This window comes from Canis aureus, chromosome 14, assembly GCF_053574225.1.
Source record: "Canis aureus isolate CA01 chromosome 14, VMU_Caureus_v.1.0, whole genome shotgun sequence".
Taxonomy (NCBI): Eukaryota; Metazoa; Chordata; class Mammalia; order Carnivora; family Canidae; genus Canis; species Canis aureus.
The window spans coordinates 40,057,826-40,081,224 of record NC_135624.1 but is presented as its reverse complement, the minus strand read 5'-3'; the positions used below and the strand labels follow the sequence as shown (position 1 = coordinate 40,081,224).

General features: G+C 56.7%; 1 protein-coding gene across 3 annotated transcripts; it reads right to left on the bottom strand.

The window, feature by feature from the left end:
* Positions 1–5,642: 5,642 nt before the first annotated feature.
* LOC144283424 (lymphocyte antigen 6H-like) lies at positions 5,643–21,877 on the bottom strand. 3 transcript variants are annotated; one of them, XR_013351988.1, is made up of 6 exons: positions 21,755–21,877; positions 8,185–8,338; positions 6,879–7,770; positions 6,704–6,775; positions 6,509–6,628; positions 5,643–5,797 (listed from the first exon to the last, which is right to left on the bottom strand). XR_013351988.1 is itself a non-coding variant. In XM_077847511.1 (4 exons), the coding sequence occupies exons 2-4, from the start codon at positions 6,753–6,755 to the stop codon at positions 5,991–5,993; spliced, it is 423 nt and encodes a 140-aa protein (XP_077703637.1). In that variant the 5' UTR covers positions 6,756–6,760; positions 6,879–7,411; the 3' UTR covers positions 5,643–5,990. The 3 variants fall into 3 exon arrangements, 2 of the variants coding, with proteins under 2 accessions (XP_077703637.1, XP_077703635.1); XM_077847511.1 differs by lacking the exons at positions 8,185–8,338; positions 21,755–21,877 and having other exon boundaries at positions 5,643–6,241; positions 6,704–6,760; positions 6,879–7,411; XM_077847509.1 differs by lacking the exons at positions 8,185–8,338; positions 21,755–21,877 and having other exon boundaries at positions 5,643–6,241; positions 6,879–7,410.
* Positions 21,878–23,399: the final 1,522 nt, after the last annotated feature.

The window sequence follows — 23,399 nt, the reverse complement described above, 5'->3', positions numbered from 1 at the left end:
GAGGTCCCTACCCGAGTGTGGCTGGAGCGGACACCACCTCTCCCCTCACAGTGCCCCTTCCCTCCGCCCTGATTGAGCAGTGCACCTGCTGCAGGCCATGAGGCTGGTCCACCCCAGAGGCCGTGGTCACTCTGGTCCAGCCGGCGCTCCATTTTCCTGGACAGCCTATGGATTTGCTTCTCCTTTCCCCGCCATCCCTGCCCTGGGCCCTGGTCAGGACCCCTCAGGCTGGCCCAGCAGATCTCCCCAGCTTGAGCAGCAGACCCCAAGGAGAGTGGCAGGTTCAGGAGAGGGATACTCAGGGACTCTGCAAGCGCGATGAGGGAGGGGGGAGTGGGCGAGATGGCAGGGCCTGGCTCGGAGGTGCGGTGCTGGTGGGAAGGCCTGGTGCCTCAATCACCAGATGGAGGGACCTGCCTGGGTGCCACGCAGGGGACGATGGGAAGCGTTGGAAAACGGGGCTTTGTTATAAGGACATTTATCTGTCGTGTGCCCTGTGGGTCTCTGAACCGTCCACGTGTCTCCTGACTGTGGGTCTGGCCAGGGACAGGGGTTCCCGGGCTCCCCAACACCCCCAGGGCCGGGTGTGAGCTGGGCCGGGGCTGGGGGGATTCTCTGTGGGCCGTGGGGATAGGGTTCAGGCTGGGGGTGCTCAGGCACACTCCTGCCCCTTCTTGGGGGGTCACCAGCCTCTCCCACCCTCCAGGAGGCTCATGCGTTAGTGAGAACACTTCTCCACATTTTTGACCCAAATTCACCGTAAAAAACACATCTGACCTTCTGATCAGTGTATATAAATCCTTACTGTGGTACTCGGGGATTTCTATGCCATCCACTCGTGTCTCGCTCCATTCTACGTTTTACAAGATTTCATTTGAGAGCAGCAGGGTGTGCACGTGCAAGTGGGAGCAGGGCAGAGGGAGACCCCGCTGAGCAGGGAGCCCCACTCGGGGCTCAGCCCCGGGACCCCGAGATTATAGCCCAGCTGAAAGCAGCTTAGCTTGACCCACTGAGCCACCCAGGCACCCCCTCCACTCTATTTTTTATTTAAAAAATCTAATCAGCAGCCACTATGCTGTCTTCACCAGCAGTCGGGGGCACCAGAAAGCCCCTAGTGACCCACACTTAATTTTCAGAGGGTTTATTAGGATTTTCTTACAGAAAATAATTACCTAAGTAATTATTTAATAATAATTAATTTTAAAAATAATTATTATTTAATAATAATTACCTAAGTAACAAAACCATGTTCAGGAAAGAAATGGAATGTTAAATGCAGATGAACTTGGTTTGAGCTGTGGGAGCGATGCCTGTCACCCCCTCACCCTGGCCTGTGAAGTGAGGGTGCCCTCACTGATCCCCCACAGCCTGATGGGGGGGTCCGCAGGCACCACCCACCCCCGGGCACCCTCCCGTGTTCACCACTGTGCCCTGGAGCAAGGAGGGTGGTCACAGAGCACCCGGGGTGGGGGTGGGGGTGGGGGTGTAGCAGGGAGCCCCTGCGACACCCCGAGCCTCAGCCCTCCCCAGCTCCCGGCCAGCAGGAGACTGTCGCCCCCCTAGGGGAGCCCAGAGCACTGCTGGCGCACTGACCAGTGTCCACCCAAGATAGGCAGCTGGGGGGTCAGCTCTGGCCAAGAGCGGTCCAGGTCTGCGGCAGGTTGGGGTGGGGAGCCTCATGGAGGGGCGCAGTGAGGCGGGCAGAGGCGAATCCAGGAGGAAGGGGAGTCCAGTGGTGCTGGGGTTGTCCCCCCAGGCAGCAGACCCTGCGGAGTGCGGGGGCAGGGGTGGCTGGGCAGCAGGTGCCTGGAGCCGCTGGTAGGGTCTGGCCAGAGGAGCTGGTGACCTGGGGACTGCGGGTGTGCCGCTCCACCCCCCCCCCAGCGGCCAAGGACAGAGTATCCATCTGGCCCCCCGCCCCTGAGCCTGCATACTGCCCAGGGACAGGGACCCTGCACTTTGCCGTCAACCCCCACCCCGGGCCTGCCGTGGGTGGGGCGCCCAGGACCCTTTGGCCCTGAGCCGTGGGGTGGCCTGCACCCTGGGCAGCGCTCGCGGGGCGGCCTTCTGGGTGGGCCACAGGATTTGGTTCCATGTTTCCCAGGGTGGCTGTTGACCTGGGGGCTGGGTGAGAGCTGTGCGGGAGGCACTAACCTCGGTTCCTGGGGGTCCGGCTCCTACACACGCGCTGGCACCTTCTCCCCGCCCCCCCCCCCCCCCCCCCCCGTGCCCCGGGGCCCCGTCCTGCCTGAGTCCGGAGGCCTCTCCTGGGGGAGCCTGGTGCCCCTGTGGGGTCCAGGCCCAGTGTTCTCCGGCTGCCAGAGGGGACGTTGGGGGTGGGGGGAGCTTCATCAACCCCCCCTCCCTGCCCTCAGCCTTAGGCCGGGCAGGGGCAGCTCATTCAGGAAGGGTGGGCTCCGGCCAGGCCCCCCAAGACCTTGAGGGCTGAGTTCCTGCATTGTTCCTGCAGGGGCTCTCCGGTCCTGGCAGAGATTTTATCTCCTGGCTGGGAAGCCTCCTCCCTGGTGGTGGCGGGAATGGCCAGGGAGGCGGGGGAGGCCTTTAGCCTCTTGGGGTGGGAGCCTGGGGGGCCACCCCTCTGCACGTAGGACGCCCAGCTCCTCGTCCTGCTGCCTTCCCGCTGTAGGGGCCCAGAGTGGGTGTGGACAGGGGATTCCTGCCTCATTCCTCCAGGAAGCTGTCAAGTCGATGCCTCGCTGGAGAGAAAAACAACCTTAGCTTGACAATGGCCGGCCTCCGCCTCCTGGCCTCCTGTGAATCTTCTTTAGCAGGAAAGTCCTTTTAAAACCCACCCTTGTTCTTACTTCCCCAACCCCCACCCCTCACGGTCCTGGGGCAGCTGCTCTTCCTGCCCTCAAGTCCTGTCCCCGTGCTTTAATAAAACCAGCATTTTGCACCAAAGACATCTCAAGAATTCTTTCTGGGTCGTTGGGTCCGGACCTCACCCCAGCAAACCTCGCCTAGATTCCAAAGCTACGTCATGACCAGCGGCTGGGCCAGGGAGGCCCGTGAGCCCACCCGCCCATTGCACAGAAAGGGGCGCAGGTGCCAGAAGCGCACCTGTTCTTAATTGTTCAGGAAGTCCAGGCAGGACAGACACAGATTCCAGACAGACAGATGCACTTTGACCCAAGTCAGCCGGCTTTCCTGGGGCCCCTGCCATGCGAGCCCATGCCGCTGGCCTCCCTCCTGCTGGGAACATGCCCCCGTGCACGGGAGGGTGGAGTGGGTGGGGGGCAATGGGGTCGGACCGTGACCTCAGTCTGTGCGGCACCCAGAGGCCCTGGGCATTTCCAGGTCGCACACAGGCAGGGAAGGCCATGTCCGTGTTGACGAGAGCAGGACTAGTTATGATTTATTAAGGTCTCAGATGGAGCTGGAGGGAACACCCTGGAAGTGACCAGGAAAGGCAGGGGAGCGGCCCAGGGCGCGGGCTCCAGGACTAGCCTCTGGCCCCAGAGAGTCCATGTGCTGTCCGCGGCGTGGGCCTTGGCACGGGGGCCGCAGTGCAGATCTGGGAGCGTCGGCACCAACGCTGATTTCCTGCCTTTGACCTTGGTTATGTAAGAAGTTAATGTGGGGTGACGCCGAGTGGAGGGAATAGAGGAACTCGGTGCTATTTTTGAAACTTCTTTGTAAGTGTGAACTGATTTCAGAATGAAGAGCTGAAATGTTTTCAAAGCAGCATGGAGTAGGCTCAGTGGGAGATAAGTGAGTGTGGGGAGCTGCCCCCCCTTTGTCCGCCGCTCCCACCAGCCCTGCCGCAGGTGTTGGGGTGACCCAGGGGCGCAGGGGGCCTGTGGAGTCAGAGAAGGATGAATTCTGCCCCAGACTGTGTTTGGTCTTTGGGTCAGGGGCTGGGGTGTCATGAAGAAAATATTTCCGATGGATCAAAACTCAAATTGGAGGATGTAGGCAGCCTGGGTGGCTCAGCGGTTGAGCGTCTGCCTTGGGCCCGGGGCATGACCCCGGGGTCCCGGGATCGAGTCCCCACAGGGAGCCTACTTCTCCCTCTGCCTGTGTCTCTGCCCCTCTCTGTGCCTCTCATGAATAAATAAATAAAATCTTTAAAAAAAAAAGGAAATGGAGGACTTAGCAATTTTAAGAAGAATATAAGAAAATCTCTTCATATGTTGACAGAAAATATGTTTAGGTAACCCACTAGGACATTTAAGAATATTAACAATGAAAAGAAGTTTGCCCGTTACCATGTTACGATACAGCAATCAAAAAGATAAGACACATGCTAGTGTACCTCAGAGCCTCGTACCGCTCCCCAACATGGGCGGACTATGAAGCCCAAGGAGACGAGTGGCGGTGCGACCCGGGCCGGTGGCTCTGGCTGCTGCCTAGAGCGGCCGCGGGTGGACAGGACCCGCGGAACCCCTTTGGCCTGTGGCCTGCGCACTCGGGAGGGCCTGGTCACCACACAGCGAATTCGCCGGGCAGGCCAGCGGACGTGGGCCCTAGCCCGGGTCCCCCGGGAGCCAGCATGCTGAGGTCAGGAGGCGGGGGACTGGCCTACCAGCCATGGTTCTTCAAACCCCTGTGCCCACCAAGCCCCCTGCCCCCCCCACATACCCTCACCCTCCAGGAGCCCTCCCCCACACAGGGCATAGTTGGGGTGTGTAGAGTCAGGATGCATGGGATGCACTGCACGAGGGGGGGGGCGAGTTGGGAGATGCTGGGAGGAGGGGTGGTGGGAAGAGGCTTCGGATTTCCAGACCTCAGAGGCCCTGCTCTGCCCCGGGGCCCTGTCCCTGTGGGCCCCACCTCCCTTCCCCAGGCCCTGTGCTTCCTCCAGCACCCCCAGCCTGGTGAACGGCCACCCCCTTGTTTGGGGGTGAAGCTGGATCTGCCAGTCCTTTCCGCTCGGTAGGTAGTGAGAGGACTCAAGGGAGAACTCACTGGGTCTGCTCCGTGGAGGTGGAAGTCACATGTGAGCCAGTCAACTAACTGATGGGCCAGGGCACCACTTCTGGCTCTCTGTCTTTGCCACAGACTGGCATGAGGCTCCCGGTGCCTCAGTTTCCTTGCTTGTGAAGGGAAGACCCTACCCTGAGAGTCCCGTGGAGTCCTGGAGCCACACTCAGGGGGTTGCTGCACCAGGCAGGGAAGGAGGGGGCTTTTCTTCCTGAAGATGTGACTGGGGGCAACTAGGCAGGAGATGAAGCTCTGGGCTCCATGCCAGGGGGAGGAGCGGGGTCCTGTGGGCTGGGGATCCTGGGGTCGCCTGGGGCGCGGGGGCTCAGAGGGGAAGAATGCATGAAAGATGAACTGGCCCAGCCCCCGTCTTCCACTGCTGCGGGCCTCTGCTGAAGCCCCCCACCCAGCACATCAGCCACCTACAGAGGGTGCAGGGCTGGCTCCCGGGAGGGACTTGGGGAGCAGGGAGTGTGCTCCGGGGGATATGCTTCATGGGGACGAGGGGGAGCTACCACCCTACTGTGCCTCGCGGGAGGGGGGGGCTCCAGAATTGACCACTGCTCCTAGACCCTGGGGCCATGGGCGCCCCCCCTGGCTGAGGGAAAACCAAGAGGTAGGGAAGTCCCCCTCCCAGGCAGGCCCCAGGCGCCACCCACCCTCCCCTCGTGGGGCAGAACTGCAAGCCAAGAACAGGACGATGTCGAAAGTGTTTATTCTCTCCGGTCCCGGCTGGCACAGTGTTGGCCGTCCCCGGGCTGGGCTGTGGGCTTTGCTGTCCTAGAGGTCACGTCTGGTCAGGGCCAGGGCGCGACAGGCTCTGCATCTTGGGTCAGTGGTTAACTGATGGTGTCTGCAAAGGGGGACAGGCCTGTTGGCCTAGCAGGGCACTGGGTGCCAGGGAGGTTGGGCGGGAGCGGCTGAGGGTCTACAGGGTCTGCAGTGTCCGCGTGTGCGCTTGCGAGTGCGTGAGTGTGCGGGGCAGCGAGCTTGCTTCGTGTGCACGCTGCGTGGAAGTCTGCCCTCTGTGCTGGGGTCAGGGCTGCTCACAGCAGGGCCCAGAGGGAGGCGGGTGCTAGGCTGAGCAGCAGCCCCCCGCAGGGGCCCAGGGCCTGCGCCCCCCTATTACAGAGGTCCTTTTCACAGCACGTCAAACTCTGCAGTTCAGACTTGGGTAGGCTGGGGTCCATCTGGTCCAGCTGGTCCAGGCTACTCATCCGGAAAATCCACTGCAGGGTCTCCTTAGCTTCCTTGCAGGAGGGAGCACACCCCTTGTACTTTGACCTCACCTGCATTCCTGTGGGCAAGGAGCCCCGGTGTGAGAGGTGCCCTCCCACCCTCCTGGAGTCATCCTGGGTCACCCACTCCCTGGGGCGCATGGCCCCCCAATCCTCTGTGCAGTCCCATCGGCTCCCCAGGAAGGCCAGCCCCTCTCTGCGTGGATGGGGACACTGAGGCAGGCGGGACCCTAGCCCCTGCCAAACCCACACTCCTCTGATTGGCTGGGGGAGCCTCAAGCACAGCTCCCCGAGCCGCCCCCGGGCTCTGGGTGCTGGGGACTCACCACCGCTCGAGGTCGTGGTTATGTTACTGTCGAAGCAGATGCCAGGCCTCAGGCACTGGGTGGGCGGGCACAGGCTGTCGCTGGGCGCCCCGGGGCAGGTGTAGCACAGCAGGCTCCGCGCTGGGCCGTGGGGAGGGCTGCAGTTAGAGGAGGCCGAAGCCCGCCCCCCCCCCCCCTGCACAGGTCCCGGCTCACCTCGCTGCTGGCACAGCAGGACGGCCAGCCACAGGACAGGCGCGGCTCTCATGGCTCCTGGGGATGGTGGCCCTGCGGGGTGCCCCAGCCTCAGTCTCTGGCCTGCCCTCCCCAGCCCCTGCCCTCTGAGGCCGACCCCTTTGGTGCCTCCCCGGCCTGGTCCCCCCTCACTCACCCACTAGCGTCAGGTTTCCCTCAGCGAGGTGACATCTGGAGCCACTAACCCCGTGGCCACCAGATTCTCCCCCTGCATCCTGTGACCACCGGGCGGGCGGGGGGAGCTGGGGCCGGGCTCTTCTGGCTCCACCCTTTTCCGGGAGTTCTGGCTGTCAGACCCTCAGTGGGATCCTGAATCCCAGGCCCGGAGGGGGGGTCACCTCGCCATCCAGCAGTGGCTTTGGGGAAATGTCAGGAGGAAGCTGGGCGCCCCCAGGTCCTGGCTCCCCCGCGGAGGTCTCTCTGAGGCTGTGGGGCCCTCCCCAGCTGTAGAGCTGAGCCCTGTCAATCTGCTTCCTCCCCTCCTGGCCCCCAGCGCAGTCCCATAAGCCTGTCCTATCCTCCATGCCTTCTCTCCAAAAAGTACCCTCCAACAAGCACAAAAAACAGAAAAAAAAATTTTTTTTGAATGTCAAGTTCATCGTTTTTCTGCTGCACTTGACATAAGTAGTCATGAGTACTGAGCAGTAGACTTCTATGGCATCTTCACCTTGTACACCTTCTCAGGCTGAATTTATAGCTTTTATAATCTTAGACATCCGGTAGACGTAACAGTGGCTTATTTGAGTTTGACTAACAAACTCAAATATAATAAAGATGTGTGCTCTGATTATACTTAATGCTGATAACTCAGGAGACACAGTTGTTTTTATTAAAGCAACAGTTTTTAAAAAAGATTTTATTCATTTATTCATGAGACACAGAGAGAGAGAGAGAGAGAGAGGCAGAGACACAGGAAGTGGGAGAAGCAGGTGCCTCGCAGGAAGCCTGATGCGGGACTCGATCCCAGAGCCCTGGATCACCGCCTGGGCTGAAGGCAGACACTCATGCGCTGTGCCACTCATGTGTCCCTAAACCAACAATATTAAACTAGGCTTATTTACCAAAGATTTACCCAAGTCAAATAAACTGGAACAGCATTTGGTTAACTTCTATATTTGTAAGAGTGTTAGGGATATTTTACGTGAGCACTGATTTATGGGTAAGCAAATCAGAACAGTCTTCTCTATGGGATTTTATAAGTTGATTTGATAATATTAGCCAGAGGTAGGAGAATGTCCTATATACATAGCTTGGTGCATACACGAACTCCAGAAGGGTCCATGTAGGTACCCTGTAGTTTTATTCCAAAATCCTAGCCGGAGGCAGGCAGAAACTTGGTAATACAAAATTCCCTAGTTTATAGAAACCAGTTGGTTCTCACTTTTGCCCCACTTTCTATTTTTATCTGAATTTTTCCTGCAGATAAGGCCATGTGACATCACCTGCTGTGCAGGAGGGTGAATGCTTCCCCTCACTGTTTATGGGGGAGACCGCAGGCTCTTCTCTTGCCCTGGTGTGTAGCCTCATGGGGGCTGTGCACCAAGGTCCGGTTGGGGTGCCAGGGTGCGGCCCGCAGCCATCTGGGTGGAAGCTCACCTGAGTGGACAAAACAATGTTTCCAGTGAGCCTCTCGGCCTCAGGGGTGGCTGCCAGGGTCCCCATGTCCCTGGGACGCCGGCCACCGCCAGAAGCAGGAGAGGCAGGGCCTGAGCCCCTCGCAGGTTCCACCTGGAGCACAGCTGTGCTGACGTTGATTTTGGATTCAGAGGGATTAAGTCTGGGCTCCCCCCTCCTCGCTCCCTCCAGAGAAGCCCTGAGGCAGGGTTTACCAGGGCCCTGCAAGTTCGGGGCCCAGGTGTGGCAGAGCCGTGGGACTCCTGCACCAGCCCACCCACAGGTAAGCTCCACAAGATGGGACCCGGAGCGTGCCAGTGTGTACACTCGTGGGGGAGTGGAGGCAGAGGCCCCAGAAGGCGGCCCAGTCCTGCGGGCTCCGGAAGGTGGAGGGGGTCCGTGCCGGAGAGCGGCTTCTCCACCCCCCAACCCCTGCACCTGCTAGGTGGGAGGCCAGCTGCTGGGGGCAGAGGGGAGGGGCTGGGCAGGAGAAAGAGGCCTGGGATTAGGGGAGAGCCAACTGCCCCTTGCCCCTCCAAGAGAACCCCTGTGTGCAAGGTGGGTTGGGGGGGTGAGGGACAGCGTTGCCCAGGGCGGGGGTTGGGGGGTGGTTTCGCTGTCCTCCTGGGACTTCTATAATTAAAATGGGCAAGGAGGGAGAGGGAGGGTATCCTTCAAGCTCAGTAGTGACAATATAAAGGAATTTGAAAAAAAGAAAAGAGTAACAGAAACTAGAAAAATCTGCCTCTCGTAGCCCCAGTAATTACAATCCAGGGATGTTACCTTGGGCGGGTCGCCTCTGCACACCCCATTCGTGCACTTCCTGTTTATTTAGCGCCTGTTCCTAACATGCTGTGCCAGCTACTGGCAGTGCATCAGCGAAAAAAGAATCATTTTATTTATTTATTTATTTGAGAGAGAGAGAGAGAGAGAGAGAGAGAGACAGGCAGCAGGAGAAGTAGGCTCCATGCAGGGAGCTCCATGCGGGGAGTCCAACCTGGGATTCGATCCCAGGACCCTGGGATCATGCCCCAGGCCAAGGCAGGCTCTAAGCCGCTGGGCCACCCGGGGGTCCTGAAAAAAGAAATGTCTTTGCCTTAATGAAACTTGGATTATCATGCACAGTAAGAAGTGACTTGCCGGGCCTTAAGGTTGCTGGACAGGAAGGGCATCCTGGGGCGGGGACTTTAGTCTGGAGCAATTTTAATTTGGCAGGTTCAAGCTGGAAAAGGCGAGATTTAAGCAAAGACAGAAAAGGGAGAGAGAGCAGTTAGTGGGCCGGCGCCTGGAGTGCTCCGGGAACAGGGAACAGCCCGGGGAGGCGGCGAGGAGGGGCGCAGGCCAGGGTCTGGGGGAGGTAGCCGTGAGCCGAGCAGAGGTCTGCTCTGGGGGCAGAACCCGTGGGATTTCTTTGTGAACAACCGAGAAACTTTGTGAAGGAGGAACAGGACTTCACTGGGGAAGTTCTCAGTTGTACAAACAATGGACTATTTTGCACTGGATAAATTATGTGAGAGGTGGTTCCCACTGAGGGGATGAAGTCTCTGCCCTACTCCGTGGGGAGAGTCCTTAGTGCACACACCCGCGTGTCTGTGATGGTGAGACTTTGCAGGTCCGTTTCCCTTGGGGGCTTAGTATTTTTTTCTTTTCTTTTTTTTTTTTTTTAAAATATTTTATTTATTCATGAGAGACACAGAGAGAGAGGCAGAGACACAGGCAGAGGGAGAAGCAGGCTTCCTGCGGGGAGCCCAAGGTGGGACTCGATCCTAGGACCCTGGGCTCAAGGCAGGTGCTCAGCCACTGAGCCACCCAGGGATCCCCCCTTTTTCTTTTAAGGTTTTTATTTATATATGTAATTTCCACGCCCAGGGAGAGACTTGAACTCACAACCCTGAGACCAAGAATCTTGAGCTGCACGGACTGAGCTCCAGTGTGTGTGGGGCAGTACCTATGAGGGTTAGCTTTTTTTTTTTTTTTTTTTAAATTTTTATTTATTTATGATAGTCACACAGAGAGAGAGAGAAGCAGAGACACAGGCAGAGGGAGAAGCAGGCTCCACGCACTGGGAGCCCGACGTGGGATTCGATCCTGGGTCTCCAGGATCACGCCCCGGGCCAAAGGCAGGCGCTAAACCGCTGCGCCACCCAGGGATCCCGAGGGTTAGCTTTTTGAGTCCTCCTGATTGCTGCAGGGTTTGGGGTCTTTCACTCCCTCCAGGGTGACTGAGCCCCCTGCCCGGGAGGAGCCCAGGTGCCCTTAGGTGGGGGAGGGAACTTCCTCTCCAGCTTCCAACTGTAACCGGCCCTAGGGACAGGTGAAGCTCCAGCTGGAGTGGATGCATCATCCCTGGAGGGTAAGGAGGGCTATAGGCCTGCAAAGCCAGGGTCAGGAAACCTTACCTCACCTGGAGACGCTGGGAGCCTGCGACACAAATTGAACAAACCTTTTAGAATCTCTAAAAGTAGGAAAGAGTTTTATTCGAGCCCAAGTTAGGACAACTGCCCTGTAACGTGCTGTTCACAGGGAAGAAAGTGTGATGGTGGGAGACAAAGGCAAGAGAACAATTATTAAATTATTAATAAGTATAAAACTCCCTCCAGCCCACTGATGTCCTGGAAACAGAGTGACCTTCCCCTAGGTTCTCAGCTGCCTCGGTGTTAACACTGCGCGATGGCAACAGGCAATTCCAGCCCGACCCCAGGACCCTGGGGGTCTACTTGAACATACAAAAATTCTTTTAAAAATTTCCTCTAGTCACGCCTGGGGGCTCAGCAGTAGAGCATCTACCTTCGGCCCAGGGCGTGATCCGGGGTCCTGGGATCTCATGTTGGGCTCCCCGCAGGGAGCCTGCTTCTCCCTCTGCCTGTGTCTCTGTCTCTTTCTGTGTCTCTCAGGAATAAATAAATAAAATCTTTTAAAAAAATGAATAAAATATTTTAAAAAAAAGAAACTTCCTTTATCTCTAAACCCCAAGATACGTGTTGGTGATCCTCCCCCAGCACACGGCCCACGGATACACACCCCAAGGGTCTCCTGACTCAGGCTAACAAAGAGCTTCTCCCAACAACAGGCAGCCCCCTCGGGGCCGGAGACCTTGCTTCCAAAGCACCTGGGAGGCCTGTGCTGGCCCTCACCCCGCCCCAGCCTGAGAGTCCGTGATGGGCGCTCCGGGGACCCCCGGAGCAGCCCTTCCCGCCCTCGGGTCCTGCTTCTGCGCTTTAATAAAACCATCTTTTTGCACCAAAGACGCCTCATGAATTTTTTGAGGGGCCTTGGGCTCTGGACCTCACCAACAGTTCAAAACTACAAATGCTCTGGAAAGTGAGCAGTTTTTACAGGGTTTTATATTTTTTTACATCTTGTAAAAGCCCAAAAGATGATAGATTAACATATAGGCAGGAATCATAAGTTTAATGTCAAGGAATGCAGGCAATAGAATTGGTCCATATGTTAAGGACAAGGTGGTTTTACTTTATTTTTTTTTTAAGATTTTATTTATTGATTCATGAGAGACACAGAGAGAGGCAGAGACCCAGGCAGAAGGAGAAGCAGGCTCCCTGCGGGGAGCCCGATGTGGGACTCGATCCCAGGACCCCGGGGATCACACCCTGAGCTGAAGGCAGACGCTCAACCACTGAGCCACCCGGGCGTCCCCAAGATGATGTTACTTTAGACAACTCATTGACAAAGCAGGCGCCCAATGTATGTTTGGTGAGCCATAAATCAGGCATTTGGTTTAAATAAAATTTCTTTATGGTCATACTTGAGTGAGCAGAAGGCCAGCTGAGGACCAAGCAGGAGCTGACACACACCCAACCCCACCTCCACCTCCACCTCCACCTCCACTGTGCCAGGTTGGGTGTGTGGGACGTGCCTCAGACTCCTGGCTGCCCTAAAGTTAAGGGAGGGAAAAACAAATATTAACTTAGGTCACAGTTCTGCAAGAACGGAGTCTCCCTCAGTTTACAAATGTCTTTGTGATTTACAAGAGCAAAACATTCTTATCAATAATTTAGCTTCGGGCAGCCCGGGTGGGTGGCTCGGTGGTTTAGCGCCGCCTTCAGCCCGGGATCCTGGAGACACAGGATGGAGTCCCACGTCGGGCTCCCTGCATGGAGCCTGCTCCTCCCTCTGCCTGTGTGTCTGCCCCACTCTCTGTGTGTCTCTCATGAATAAATAAATAAATAAAATCTTAAAAAAAACCCAAAACAATAACTTAGCTTCCCCAAGGAAATGTAGATGCAATTAAATTTCCCTACAACCTGCAGCCCACAGACAGAAATCCTCCTCCAGGAAGCTCCCTACTGTGCTAACTTTCAGGCCTGACTAGAGGGAAAAACAGCCTTACCCTGACAATGGCAAGGCCTCCAGCATCCTGCGAGTCTCCTTTAGCAGGAAAGTCCTTCTGAAAGCCTCGGTTTTCCTTACGTCCCCCAGCTCTCAGGTCACCCCTCACTGTGAGCAGGTCTTCCTGCCCTCGGGTCCTGCTCCCAGGCTTTTTTAAAAAAAGTTTATTTATTCATGAGAGACACGGAGAGGGAGAGACACAGGCAGAGGGAGAAGCAGGCTCCCAGCGGGGAGCCCGAGGTGGAACCCCAGGACCCTGGGGTCACGCCCTGGGCGGAAGGCAGACGCCAAACCGCTAAGCCACCCAGGCGTCCCCTCTCCCCTGGTCGGTCTCTTTAATAAAACCACTATTTTTCACCAAAGACATCTCAAGAATTCTTTTTTGGTGTCAGCTGCGGACCTTACCTATATTCCAAGACTACATCAATACTGACTTGGGAAGTATTGTAAAGTGGCCTCCTTGCATCCCGGGTCTTTAGAGAGCTGCTTTCACCAGCGTCCCAGGCAGGGGCCGCAGCAGTGGGGGACCCTCTGGCACCCAACGCTCTATTCCTGCTGGTAGTAACCCAGGCATCCTCGAGCACCTGCGCTCTCCAGGTGACAGTGCTGCGTCCTTACCCTCCTACACCTACACTCCGACGCGTAACGCTTATCCCCGAGCCGGGCCTTGGCGCCACTCGCCCAGCGCTCCCCCTGCTCCGGGTGGGAGGGCCGAGTGCCCGGAGCCCTGGGCTGGAGGCTGGCGGCCCCCGGCAGATGGGAGGCGGGGAGGCCGGGGGAGGGTGCAGGCTGCGCCCCGGGGCAGAGGGAGGCTGGGTGGGGCTGGGGAGAGGGGGGCGGAGGGGGAGGAGGAGGAGCCCAGGGCCCTGAGTTTCCATTTCCTGCGGCGTGGGGGAGCGCAGGTGCGGCGGGGCGGGCGGAAGGGGCCTGGCCGGGGCTGCGCCCCCAGACTCTGGCTCCGCCCTGGCACCTGCCCAGGCTGCCGAGGGGCCAGGCCCCCTAGGTCAGGAGCCCGGACTCCCCGGTCTCAGCGCCAGGTGCCCGGGTGCTGTCGCCTTTCTCAGTGGCCAAAGTCAGCTCTGCGTCCTGGCTCGGGTCTCCGGCCTCCACCCGCGGAGGGGGTCTCCCTCTGGGGAGGGAGTGGGCGTGGGGGGCCCCTGCCCCTGGCCTGCGCCTCCCAGGCTGCTGGGTCTGCCGGGGTCCCGCGGGCCGGGGAGGGAGAAGCCATCCCGCCCCAGGTCTGGGGTCCTGGCAGGGCACTCCTCCAGGTGCTCCTCCCGGTGTCGGGGTGCTCCTCCCGTGGTGCCCGAGGCGCAGGCCGGGCGGGGCCGGCGGGGCTTCGCGTCTCATCCTGGTCCAGAGGAAAAGATCAACTAAGGAGTGACACTGAGGAACACGTGGCTTCTTGACTGCAACTAGGGAAGTTAAGGAAGAAAAAGTAGATAAGGACCTGGAGCCCTCAGTGCAGCCTCGAAAGTATCAGAATAGAATGGCCCGTGGACCCTCCTCCGACAACAGCCCTGAGGGCTCCTCCCCGCTCCGCGCTTTAGCAAAGTGGGAAGTGCTCCTCAGCCAGAAGGAAGTTGATACCCCTTGGGCGTGAGGGATCCAGGAATGAAGAAAGTACAGGAATACGTGGTAAATCGAAAAGCGCACTGATTTTATAAGAGGATTAGTGTGTCTTGTGGGAGGCGCCTTTATAGAGCGAGAATTGAAATTCCGGGCACAGAGCTGAACCCGGATCCAGCCCCGGGTTGCGCCCTGCGGGGCGGGGGCGGGGGCGGGGGCGGGGGCGGGGGGGGGGTTGCTCCCAGCCCGCGACATCTCCGCCTGCCCCATCCCTCTCCGCAGCAGCCCCGCTGGCGTCCAAAGAGAGTCTCAACTTTCAATCTAGTAGAGGGAATGGTGAAAAATACTCAAAATCACCAAGAAAGGGGGCAAGGAGAGAAAGAGAAAGAAGGATCATAGATGCATCAGAGATAGACCATAAATAAAAAATCATAGTTATATGGTAGCTTAAAACCCAAGTGTATCCCTGTAATTTTATTAAATGTAAATGGATTTAATGTTCCAATTAAAGATCAAAGTGTGTCTGAGCAGTTTTTAAATACTGGGTAGATGCTGTTCACAGAGATACACTGAACCGTAAGACTAAGTAAAGTTTGAAGCAGAAACAATGGAACGTGGCAGGCCATGAAATCTTCAAAAAAATCTATCTTATGTAATTACATTGTTAACAGACAAATCAGAAATCATACAATGTAGCTTCTCCAATCACCATGCAAATATCTAGAAACTATTAACAAAAATGTAGAAAACTGTCCTCTATTTGGAAATAAAGGAACATTTTTACAAAGGACTCTTAGGTCACAGGAGAAATTAAAATGGGAATCAAAAAAAATTAAAGAAAAATAAAATGGGAATCAGCGGGCGTGCCAACTAAATGATCACAGATGTTGGATGTATCAGGACACATGCAAACATGCGAGCGCACCTGGCGTGAGCTCTCTGGTTTTACCTTCCTACACCAAAAACAAGAAAAGATCCAACATTAGTGAATGAAACATACGTGAAAAGTAGTTATAGAACGAAGGGCAAAATGAGTCTCCAACAAATAGAAGAAAAGAGGAAGAAAAGAAAGGAGAAGGAAAACTAATAAAAGAGCAGAAATTAACCGCAGAGAAGCCGAGCCTGCGGTCGCCGGATTGCCGAGAACAGCGAGTTGTTTGGAAACACTGATGTCAAGGATGGGGGGGGGCTGGGCCTGGGGAGGCTGGTCAGGACCCAAAGGGGGGATCTCGCAGACTCTGAAATGGGAAGAACCGCTGTGCCGCCGTCCAGTCCTGCCCCGCAGCCTGACCCTCGCTGTCATCCGAGTCCTGAGCTGACTCGAGAATGGGCCTAGAGTCCTGAGCTGACTCGAGAATGGGCCTAGAGTCCTTACACAGCCTAGGACAGCATCAACGGGGGTTTAAAACATGACATAGCATTTTTTTTTAAAGATTTATTTATTTATTCATTCAGAGAGAGCGAGAGAGAGGCAGAGACACAGGCAGAGGGAGAAGCAGGCTCCCTGCAGGGAGCCCGATGTGGGCAACTCGATCCTGGGTCTCCAGGGTCACACCCCGGGCTGCAGGCGGCGCTAAACCGCTGAGCCACCTGGGCCGCCCGACACAGCATTTCACTAACACCTTTAACACACACACACACACAATTGGAAAATTTAAGTGAATGAGGTAAATAAATTATTCAAAACTAATAAAACCATTATAAGAAACAACAGAACACAAAAAGCTTAGAAACGTCTTTTTAACATTTTACTTAGACAGAACTGTGCACCCACAGGAGGCTGCAGAGCGGCAGGAGGCGGGGGCCCTGGGCTCAGGCGCCCGCAGTGGCCCAGCCCTGGGAGGGAGGGCGTGCGGCCGGGCGTGGGGGGCGCGGGGGACACCGGGGCTGGTGCAGCTCTGGCCTCCTCCGTGCCCCGCTGCACCAGGACCCCTGCGGCCCCGGGTAGGGGCTCCCACTGCGCCCCACAGGACTAAGCTCTCTGCTCGCCCCCATCCAGCTCCCGCAGCTGCTCAGCGGCTCCCTGCCCTGCAAATAGGTCACTCTGAGAGGGGTGCTTGGTGCACCCTCATGTGTTTTGCTCTCCTGCGGTTCCATGGAGACGTGACCCACGTGCAGAGGGGGCCAAGCCAGCGTTGGGTGGGCCGTGAGCTGACCTCGTCATGTCCGTGGGAACCCACGGCCTCGGCAGGCTCTCGACAGGTGCGCGAGAAGTGTCTTCTCCTCCTCGCTGTCGCCGTGAGAACTCAGGAGCTACTCTCTGGTCGACACCCAGAGGAGCCTCCCAGGCGGGAAGACTGTCCTTGGGACGCCTCTCCCTCCCCCCACCTCCCAACTTCTGGAAAACCCAGATTTGGTCTCTTTTTCCATGAGTATACTTTTTGTTTCTTCTTTTTTCTTGAGTATACTTTCTTTTTGTTTTCTTCTTCCTCTTTTTTTAGGTTCCACATATAAGTGAGATCATAGTGTCTTTGGCAGCCTCTGTCTTTGACTTCTCTCACCAGGTCCATCCACGGTTCCGCGTGGCAGCATTTCCTTCTTCTTCCCTGGGAGTAAGGCTCCGCTGTGTGTACGCCCCGTGTCCTTCATCCACTCGTCCATCCGTGGACACTGAGGTTGCTTCTGGGTCTTGGCTACTGCGATGACACTGCTATGAACGTGGGTGCAGGACGACGTTAGTTAACAAAAGCTGCAGAGCATCATGTCTTGGGGAACCCAGAGGTCGTTCTCCTGAGCCCTTCCTGATGTGGGTTCATCACGAACTGTAACCCTCGGCGAGGGGCAGCTGGATTGTTGCCACTTTTGGGGGTGCTATAGACAAAGCTGCCACCGAACAATCATGAACCGCATTTCCCTCCTCCTGTGTCACAGGACTGTGTCCCCAAATTCACCTGTTGGAGTCCTGACACCCATTACCCTCGAGGGCGACTGTGCTTGGAGATGGGTCCTTGCAGAGGTGATTAGGGTAGAGGAGGTCCCTGGGGGCCCTGGTCCACGCAGACATGCACACCGAGATGCCCACGTGAGGACATGGGGAGGGGACGGTCATCCACAGGCCGGGAGGACCAGCTCTCCCCATGGCTGGAGCCCAGACTTCCAGCCTCCAGGACCAGGAGACAAGGGGTCTCTGTTGCTTGAGCTGCCCCATCTGTGGAGTTGGTTATGGCGATGCTGGCAAACAGCCCAGCCCCAGTGACAAGTGGGGGTCCCACTTCTCTGCGACCTGTCACGGATGCCTGCTGGGTGAGGGGAGGGGTGGAGGAGGATGAGTGTGAGGGGCCCGGGGGTAGGGGGGCCCAGGCAGCTGCGGGCACTCGGGGAGCAGGGGGGTTCCTTGCTTTGACCACACCTCAGGGGATGAGGCACCTGGGATGGGGAATCGGGAGCGAGGAGGGCTCTAACTGCCCACCCCGGTCACAACTGGATGGAGGCCCTGATTTGGGCCAAGCTTGCCTGCCCACCCGTGTCTGCTCCTGCTGGCTTGGCCAGCTGAGCCGTTGGACGTCCTTGCTCTGGGTCCCCTGGGGTTCCTGGCTGCCCTCTTGGGGCTGCGGGCTGACCTGCTGAAGGGGTCCCTTGCTGCCCAGAGGGGGCAGCGAGGGCACAGAAAGGAAAGGACTTGCGGGAGGCCGCACATCCAATGCAGCAGGCACCCCAGCTCTGCTTCTAGCGCCGACACCCCTACACCCTTCTGCCTGTCTCTAATTCATCCAGAGGTGTCGCTGGGCCGACTGGTGCTTTTGCAGCCCCTGGGGAGTCGCCCTCCATCAGGCTAGCTGCCGTCCCCAGAGATACTGGGAGGGGCCTCCGCCCGCTTAGACTCCCCCTTGGGGGTTTGTGGAACCCTCCCAGGAAGCAGCCACAGACTCTGCAACTCAGTGGCTTCCTGCTTTGAGCCTATGGGTGCGTCCCTGGGAGGCGATGCTCACATGGTCCCCTGCAGGGGGGCGGGAGATGGTCTGGCCGCCCGGTGCTTCCCGGGGAGGGGGAGTCGGTGTGGGCGGCTGCGGCTGAGGAAGGGAGGCAGGCTGGGTAGGGAGAGAGAGGCAGGGGGCTCTGGGATCAGAAATCCCAGAATGCGGAGAGGTAAGGAAACCACAGATAGGGGAACAAACTGGAACACTTGCCCTCGGTGTGGGTGGGGAGGGTTTTTTTTTTTTTTATGACCGTCTCCTGTGACCAACAAACAATAACCAGACCCAAAAGGGAGCCGTTAAAGATGTTCTCACCAGTTCTCACTCAAACCAAGACGTCACGAGAAGGCCGCAGGTCAGGGGTCAGGTCCGTGGAGCCCGCGTGGGCAGCCCTGTCCAGCCCCTCGCACTCCTGAGAGCTTCTCCGTCTCCTCACTTAATAAAACACTATTGCTTCACTCACTCACTTGCAACGGCAGATTCATCCTTCCCCTCCAGGAGGCAAGAACCTTGCTCTCCCGCTTCCTGCCAGGCTCAGGCCAGGCCCTTGTAAGCCACGGGGTCAGAGGGCAGGGCGGGAGCCGCGCTTGACTCTGGCCGTGTCCTCAGCCCCGGAGCTGAGGTATTATGAGCGCTCCTGGGTGACCAGTGTGGCACTTCCAGCCCACATCTTGCAGAGAGAACGCCTCGGCGGGGGCGCCTGGGTGGCACAGTCTGTGAAGCGGGCTGTGGGCCTGGAGGCGGATGGGGGCCTTCGGCTCAGCTCATGATCCTGGGGTCCTGGGATCGAGCTCTGCATCGAGCTCCCTGCTCCGCGAGGAGCCTGCTTCTCCCTCTGCCTCTGCCTCTCGTCCCGCTCATGCACTCCCTCCCATGCCCTCTCTCTCAAATAAATAAAATCTTAAAAAAAAAAAAAGAGAGAGAGTGAGAGAATGACAGAGAGAGAGAACACCTGGTCCCCAGACCACATGGACCAGTGAGCACTGCCCCGGTGGAGGGTAAGTAGGCTGGGCGGTGCGGGGTGGAGCACACAGGTCCTCCCGCAGGAGGCTGTGGAGCGGCTGGTGACATTAGAAGAGTCTTTCTTTGCTTTCTTACATTTCTTCCTTCCTTTCTTTCTTCTTCTTCTTCTTTTTTTTAAGCAATCTCTACACCCAAGGTGGGGTTCAACCTTGCAACCTTGAGGTCAAGAGTTGCAGCTTCCCCCGACTGAGCCAGCCTGCACCCTAAGAAGACCGGTTCCTAATCCAAGTACACGTTTGCCAGGCAAACGGTGTAACTGCTCTAGTCCTCAACCTTTGCTTTCCAAAATGGGAATGAGGCTGCTGTCTCCATCCCAAGGCCCCTAGGATGACTGAAGGAGATGGTCCACGTGGGACACTTCACACAGCATGTAGCACAGGATGTGCTCAGTTTATAAGATATTATTAATTATTGAACAGAGGGTACAGGCTGCACATAAAGGAAGAAGGAGAAGTATGGGGGAGTAGGTGTAAGACTTGACCCTGGTCACCCCTGGGCCCTGACCCTGGTCACACCCTGACCGCTGACCCTGGTCACACCCTGAGCCCTGACCCTGGTCACACCCTGAGTCCTGATCCTGGCCACACTCTGAGCCCTGACCCTGGTCACACCCTGAGCCTTGACCCTGGTCACACCCTTAGCCCTGACCCTGGTCATACTCTGAGCCCTGATCCTGGTCACTCTCTGGGTCCTGACCCTGGTCACTCTCTGGGTCCTGACCCTGGTCACACTCTGATCCCTGACCCTGGTCACACTCTGAGCCCTGATCCTGGTCACACCCTGAGCCCTGATCCTGGTCACACCCTGAGCCCTGATCTTGGTCACACACTGAGCCCTGACCCTGGTCACACTCTGAACCCTGATCCTGGTCACACCCTGAGCCCTGATCCTGGTCACACCCTGAGCCCTGACCCTGGTCACATTCTGATCCCTGACCCTGGTCACACACTGAGCCCTGATCCTGGTCACACTCTGACCCCTGATCCTGGTCACACCCTGACCCTGGTCACACTCTGATCCCTGATCCTGGTCACACACTGAGCCCTGACCCTGGTCACACCCTGAGCCCTGACCCTGGTCACACTCTGATCCCTGACCCTGGTCACACACTGAGCCCTGACCCTGGTCACACTCTGAGCCCTGACCCTGGTCACACTCTGACCCCTGACCCTGGTCACACCCTGAGCCTTGACCCTGGTCACACTCTGACCCCTGATCCTGGTCACACCCTGACCCTGGTCACACTCTGATCCCTGATCCTGGTCACACCCTGAGCCTTGACCCTGGTCACACTCTGACCCCTGATCCTGGTCACACCCTGACCCTGGTCACACTCTGATCCCTGATCCTGGTCACACACTGAGCCCTGACCCTGGTCACACCCTGAGCCCTGATCCTGGTCATACTCTGAGCTCTGACCCTGGGTGCATGCAGAGCCATGACTTCATCTGCCTTTTCCTGTGCATTCCCATAGAATGGGACAGTAATCTGGAAGGGTCAGAACAGGCCATTGGGAGGCCTGGGTTTACTCAGGGGGGTGAGGAGTACGTGCCACGGGTCTCAATCAATAGCCCTCTGTCCTGTGTGTCCCAGGTTCCCCAGGCCAGGAAATGATAGCCATAAAATCATGTACTTCCACCTGCCCTGGATTCAAGAGTCTGGTTTTCTCCAAGGCCTCCCATTGGAACACAGCTCTCTGCAACAGTACGCTGAGCTGTAGCAGCAGCGGGGACGGCTGGCCCTGTGCCCTAGCGTGCACCTCAATAGCTAAGCAGTGGGGCCAGCCTCAGGAATGCTCTAGAGAGGGGCACCTGGGTGGCTCAGTGGCTGAGCATCTGCCTTTTGCTCAGGGCGTGACCCCGGGGTCCTGGGATCAAGTCCCACGTCGGGCTCCCTGCGTGGAGCCTGCTTCTCCCTCTGCTTCTCTCTCTGTGTCTCTGCCTCCCTCTCTGTGTCTCTCATGAATAAATATATAAATAAAATCTTTAAAAAAAAAAAAAGGAGTGCTCAACGAGATGCAATAGTAGGAGTCTGGAGCCATTCCCGTTGTATAGCTGACATGCTGTGTGACCTCAGGCATGACACTCCCTGTCTCAGGGCCCCACCTGCGTGCCCAGTTCCTGGCCTGCCCCTGTGTCACCCAGCCCGGCACCTCCATCCTTCAGATTCCAAGAGAGAATGGACACAAACGTGGGACATTACAGGCACCTGTGTGTGTCTGTGTGGGGTCTTTGCTGCTGTCCAGGGTGCGGCCCGGGAACTTGGCCACCGCTGGCCTCCCAGGGCTCCTGTGCTGAGGCCCCCATCCGCCTCCAGGCCCACAGCCCGCGTCAGTCTCCCAATCCTCTGAGAAATGGTTGCCTCTTCTCTGTCCCGCCCTACTCTCTTGTGCTGATTCCTTCCTGCCTTTTCAGATATGAATAATACAGTCATAAACACACATCACATTTTTTATTATTGCCTTTCAATAACTTTCTTAAATTGGGGTGACGAAGTCAGAGGCTGGGAACCATCTGAAGCTTTGGGCACAGATTAGCCTACTTACCACCTTCTGGAAGAAACCACAGCTGTGTGCAGTCTTCCTCAGGGCTCGCTCCTAACTCTGCATCACACTGGGTTTTATGATTGAAAATCAAATAAAACAGCGGAAGCCATGGGCTGAGTGAGACAGGGCCTCATTGTGTGACATTTTTACTGCCAGTGAGGCTGAGCGTTGGCTTCGGTCCCTTTGCTTGGGAGTCGCCAGCCCCTCCTTCCTGTTGTTGGCCTGCACCGCAATTTTAACCATTGCTGATGAATTCAAGATAAAAATCTGTTGTGCATTTTTCACAGCTTTCTATATACTTTCAGTTTCTGTTTGTGCATAAGATGGACATTTTCTATCACGGAAACTCTAAAACCTTCCCGTTGTGGCTCAGGACGTCTCTCCCACCACAAAGGCAGAGCTCTCTGAATTGAGTAGTTTCCTCTGAACTTTGATCGGTTTGGGGCCCAATGACATTTGGCACAGGGCCAGTTGTGACAGAGTGAGGGGCCTCCTCTGGGCCCACAGGCAGCGGGGAGGCGAGTGGAAGGCCACAGAATGCGTGGAGTGTCGGGTTTCCCTGCTGTGGACAGGGCTTCTCTGACTTGGAATCCCCTCCTTCCTCTATGCTCCTGATGCTCGGTGAGGGGGTGACAGGGACCCTGGCCCTGCAGCTCACAGACGGAGGCAGGTCCACACTTTCCTTTATTTTTGTTTTTTAAATTTCTATCTATCTATCTATCTATCTATCTATCTATTTATTTATTTATAGGCCCTCACTTTCCAATCAGCAGCTTGATGCACCTTGCATGTGACATGAAATTGGAAAGATGGGTCCTTATTTATTATTATTTTTATTTTTTAAAGATTTTATTTATTTATTCATGAGAGAGAGAGAAGCAGAGACAGAGGCAGAGGGAGAATCAGCCTCCAAGCAGGGACCCTGATGTGGGACTCGATCCCAGGACCCTGGGATCATGCCCTGAGCCGAAGGCAGACGCTAAACTGCTGAGCCACCCAGGAATCCCCAGGACAGATGAGTCCCTAGAACAAAAGGCTAGAACATGTGAACAGGTACCGACGTAAAAGGATGTGCTCTTGGCACGAACCCTGACTATTCTTTTTTTTTTTTTTTTAAAGATTTTATTTTTTTATTTATTCATGAGAGGCACACAGAGAGAAAGAGAGGCAGAGACACAAGCAGGCTCCATGCAGGGAGCTCGACGTGGGACTCGATCCCGGGTCTCCAGGATCACACCCTGGGCTGAAGGCGGCACTAAACTGCTGAGCCACCAGGGCTGCCCGAACCTTGACTATTCTGATTGCTGTAAATTTGGTTTAAGTTCTTTTTTTTTTTTTTAAAGATTTTATTTATTTATTCATGAGACACACAGAGAGAGAGAGAGAGAGAGAGAGAGGCAGAGACACAGGCAGAGGGAGAAGCAGGCTCCCTGCAGGGAGCCCGATGCGGGGTTCGATCCCAGGACCCTGGGGTCATGCTCAGGGCCTGAGGCAGACCCTCAACCACTGAGCCACCCAGGTGCTCCCTGATTGCTGTAGATTTGGCAAGCTGGATTTTTCCAATCAATCCACCATCATTTCCTTTCCTAGAACCTGACCGCCAGCCCTACCTGCTGGTGGACCGGAAGGACAGGACCACTCTGCC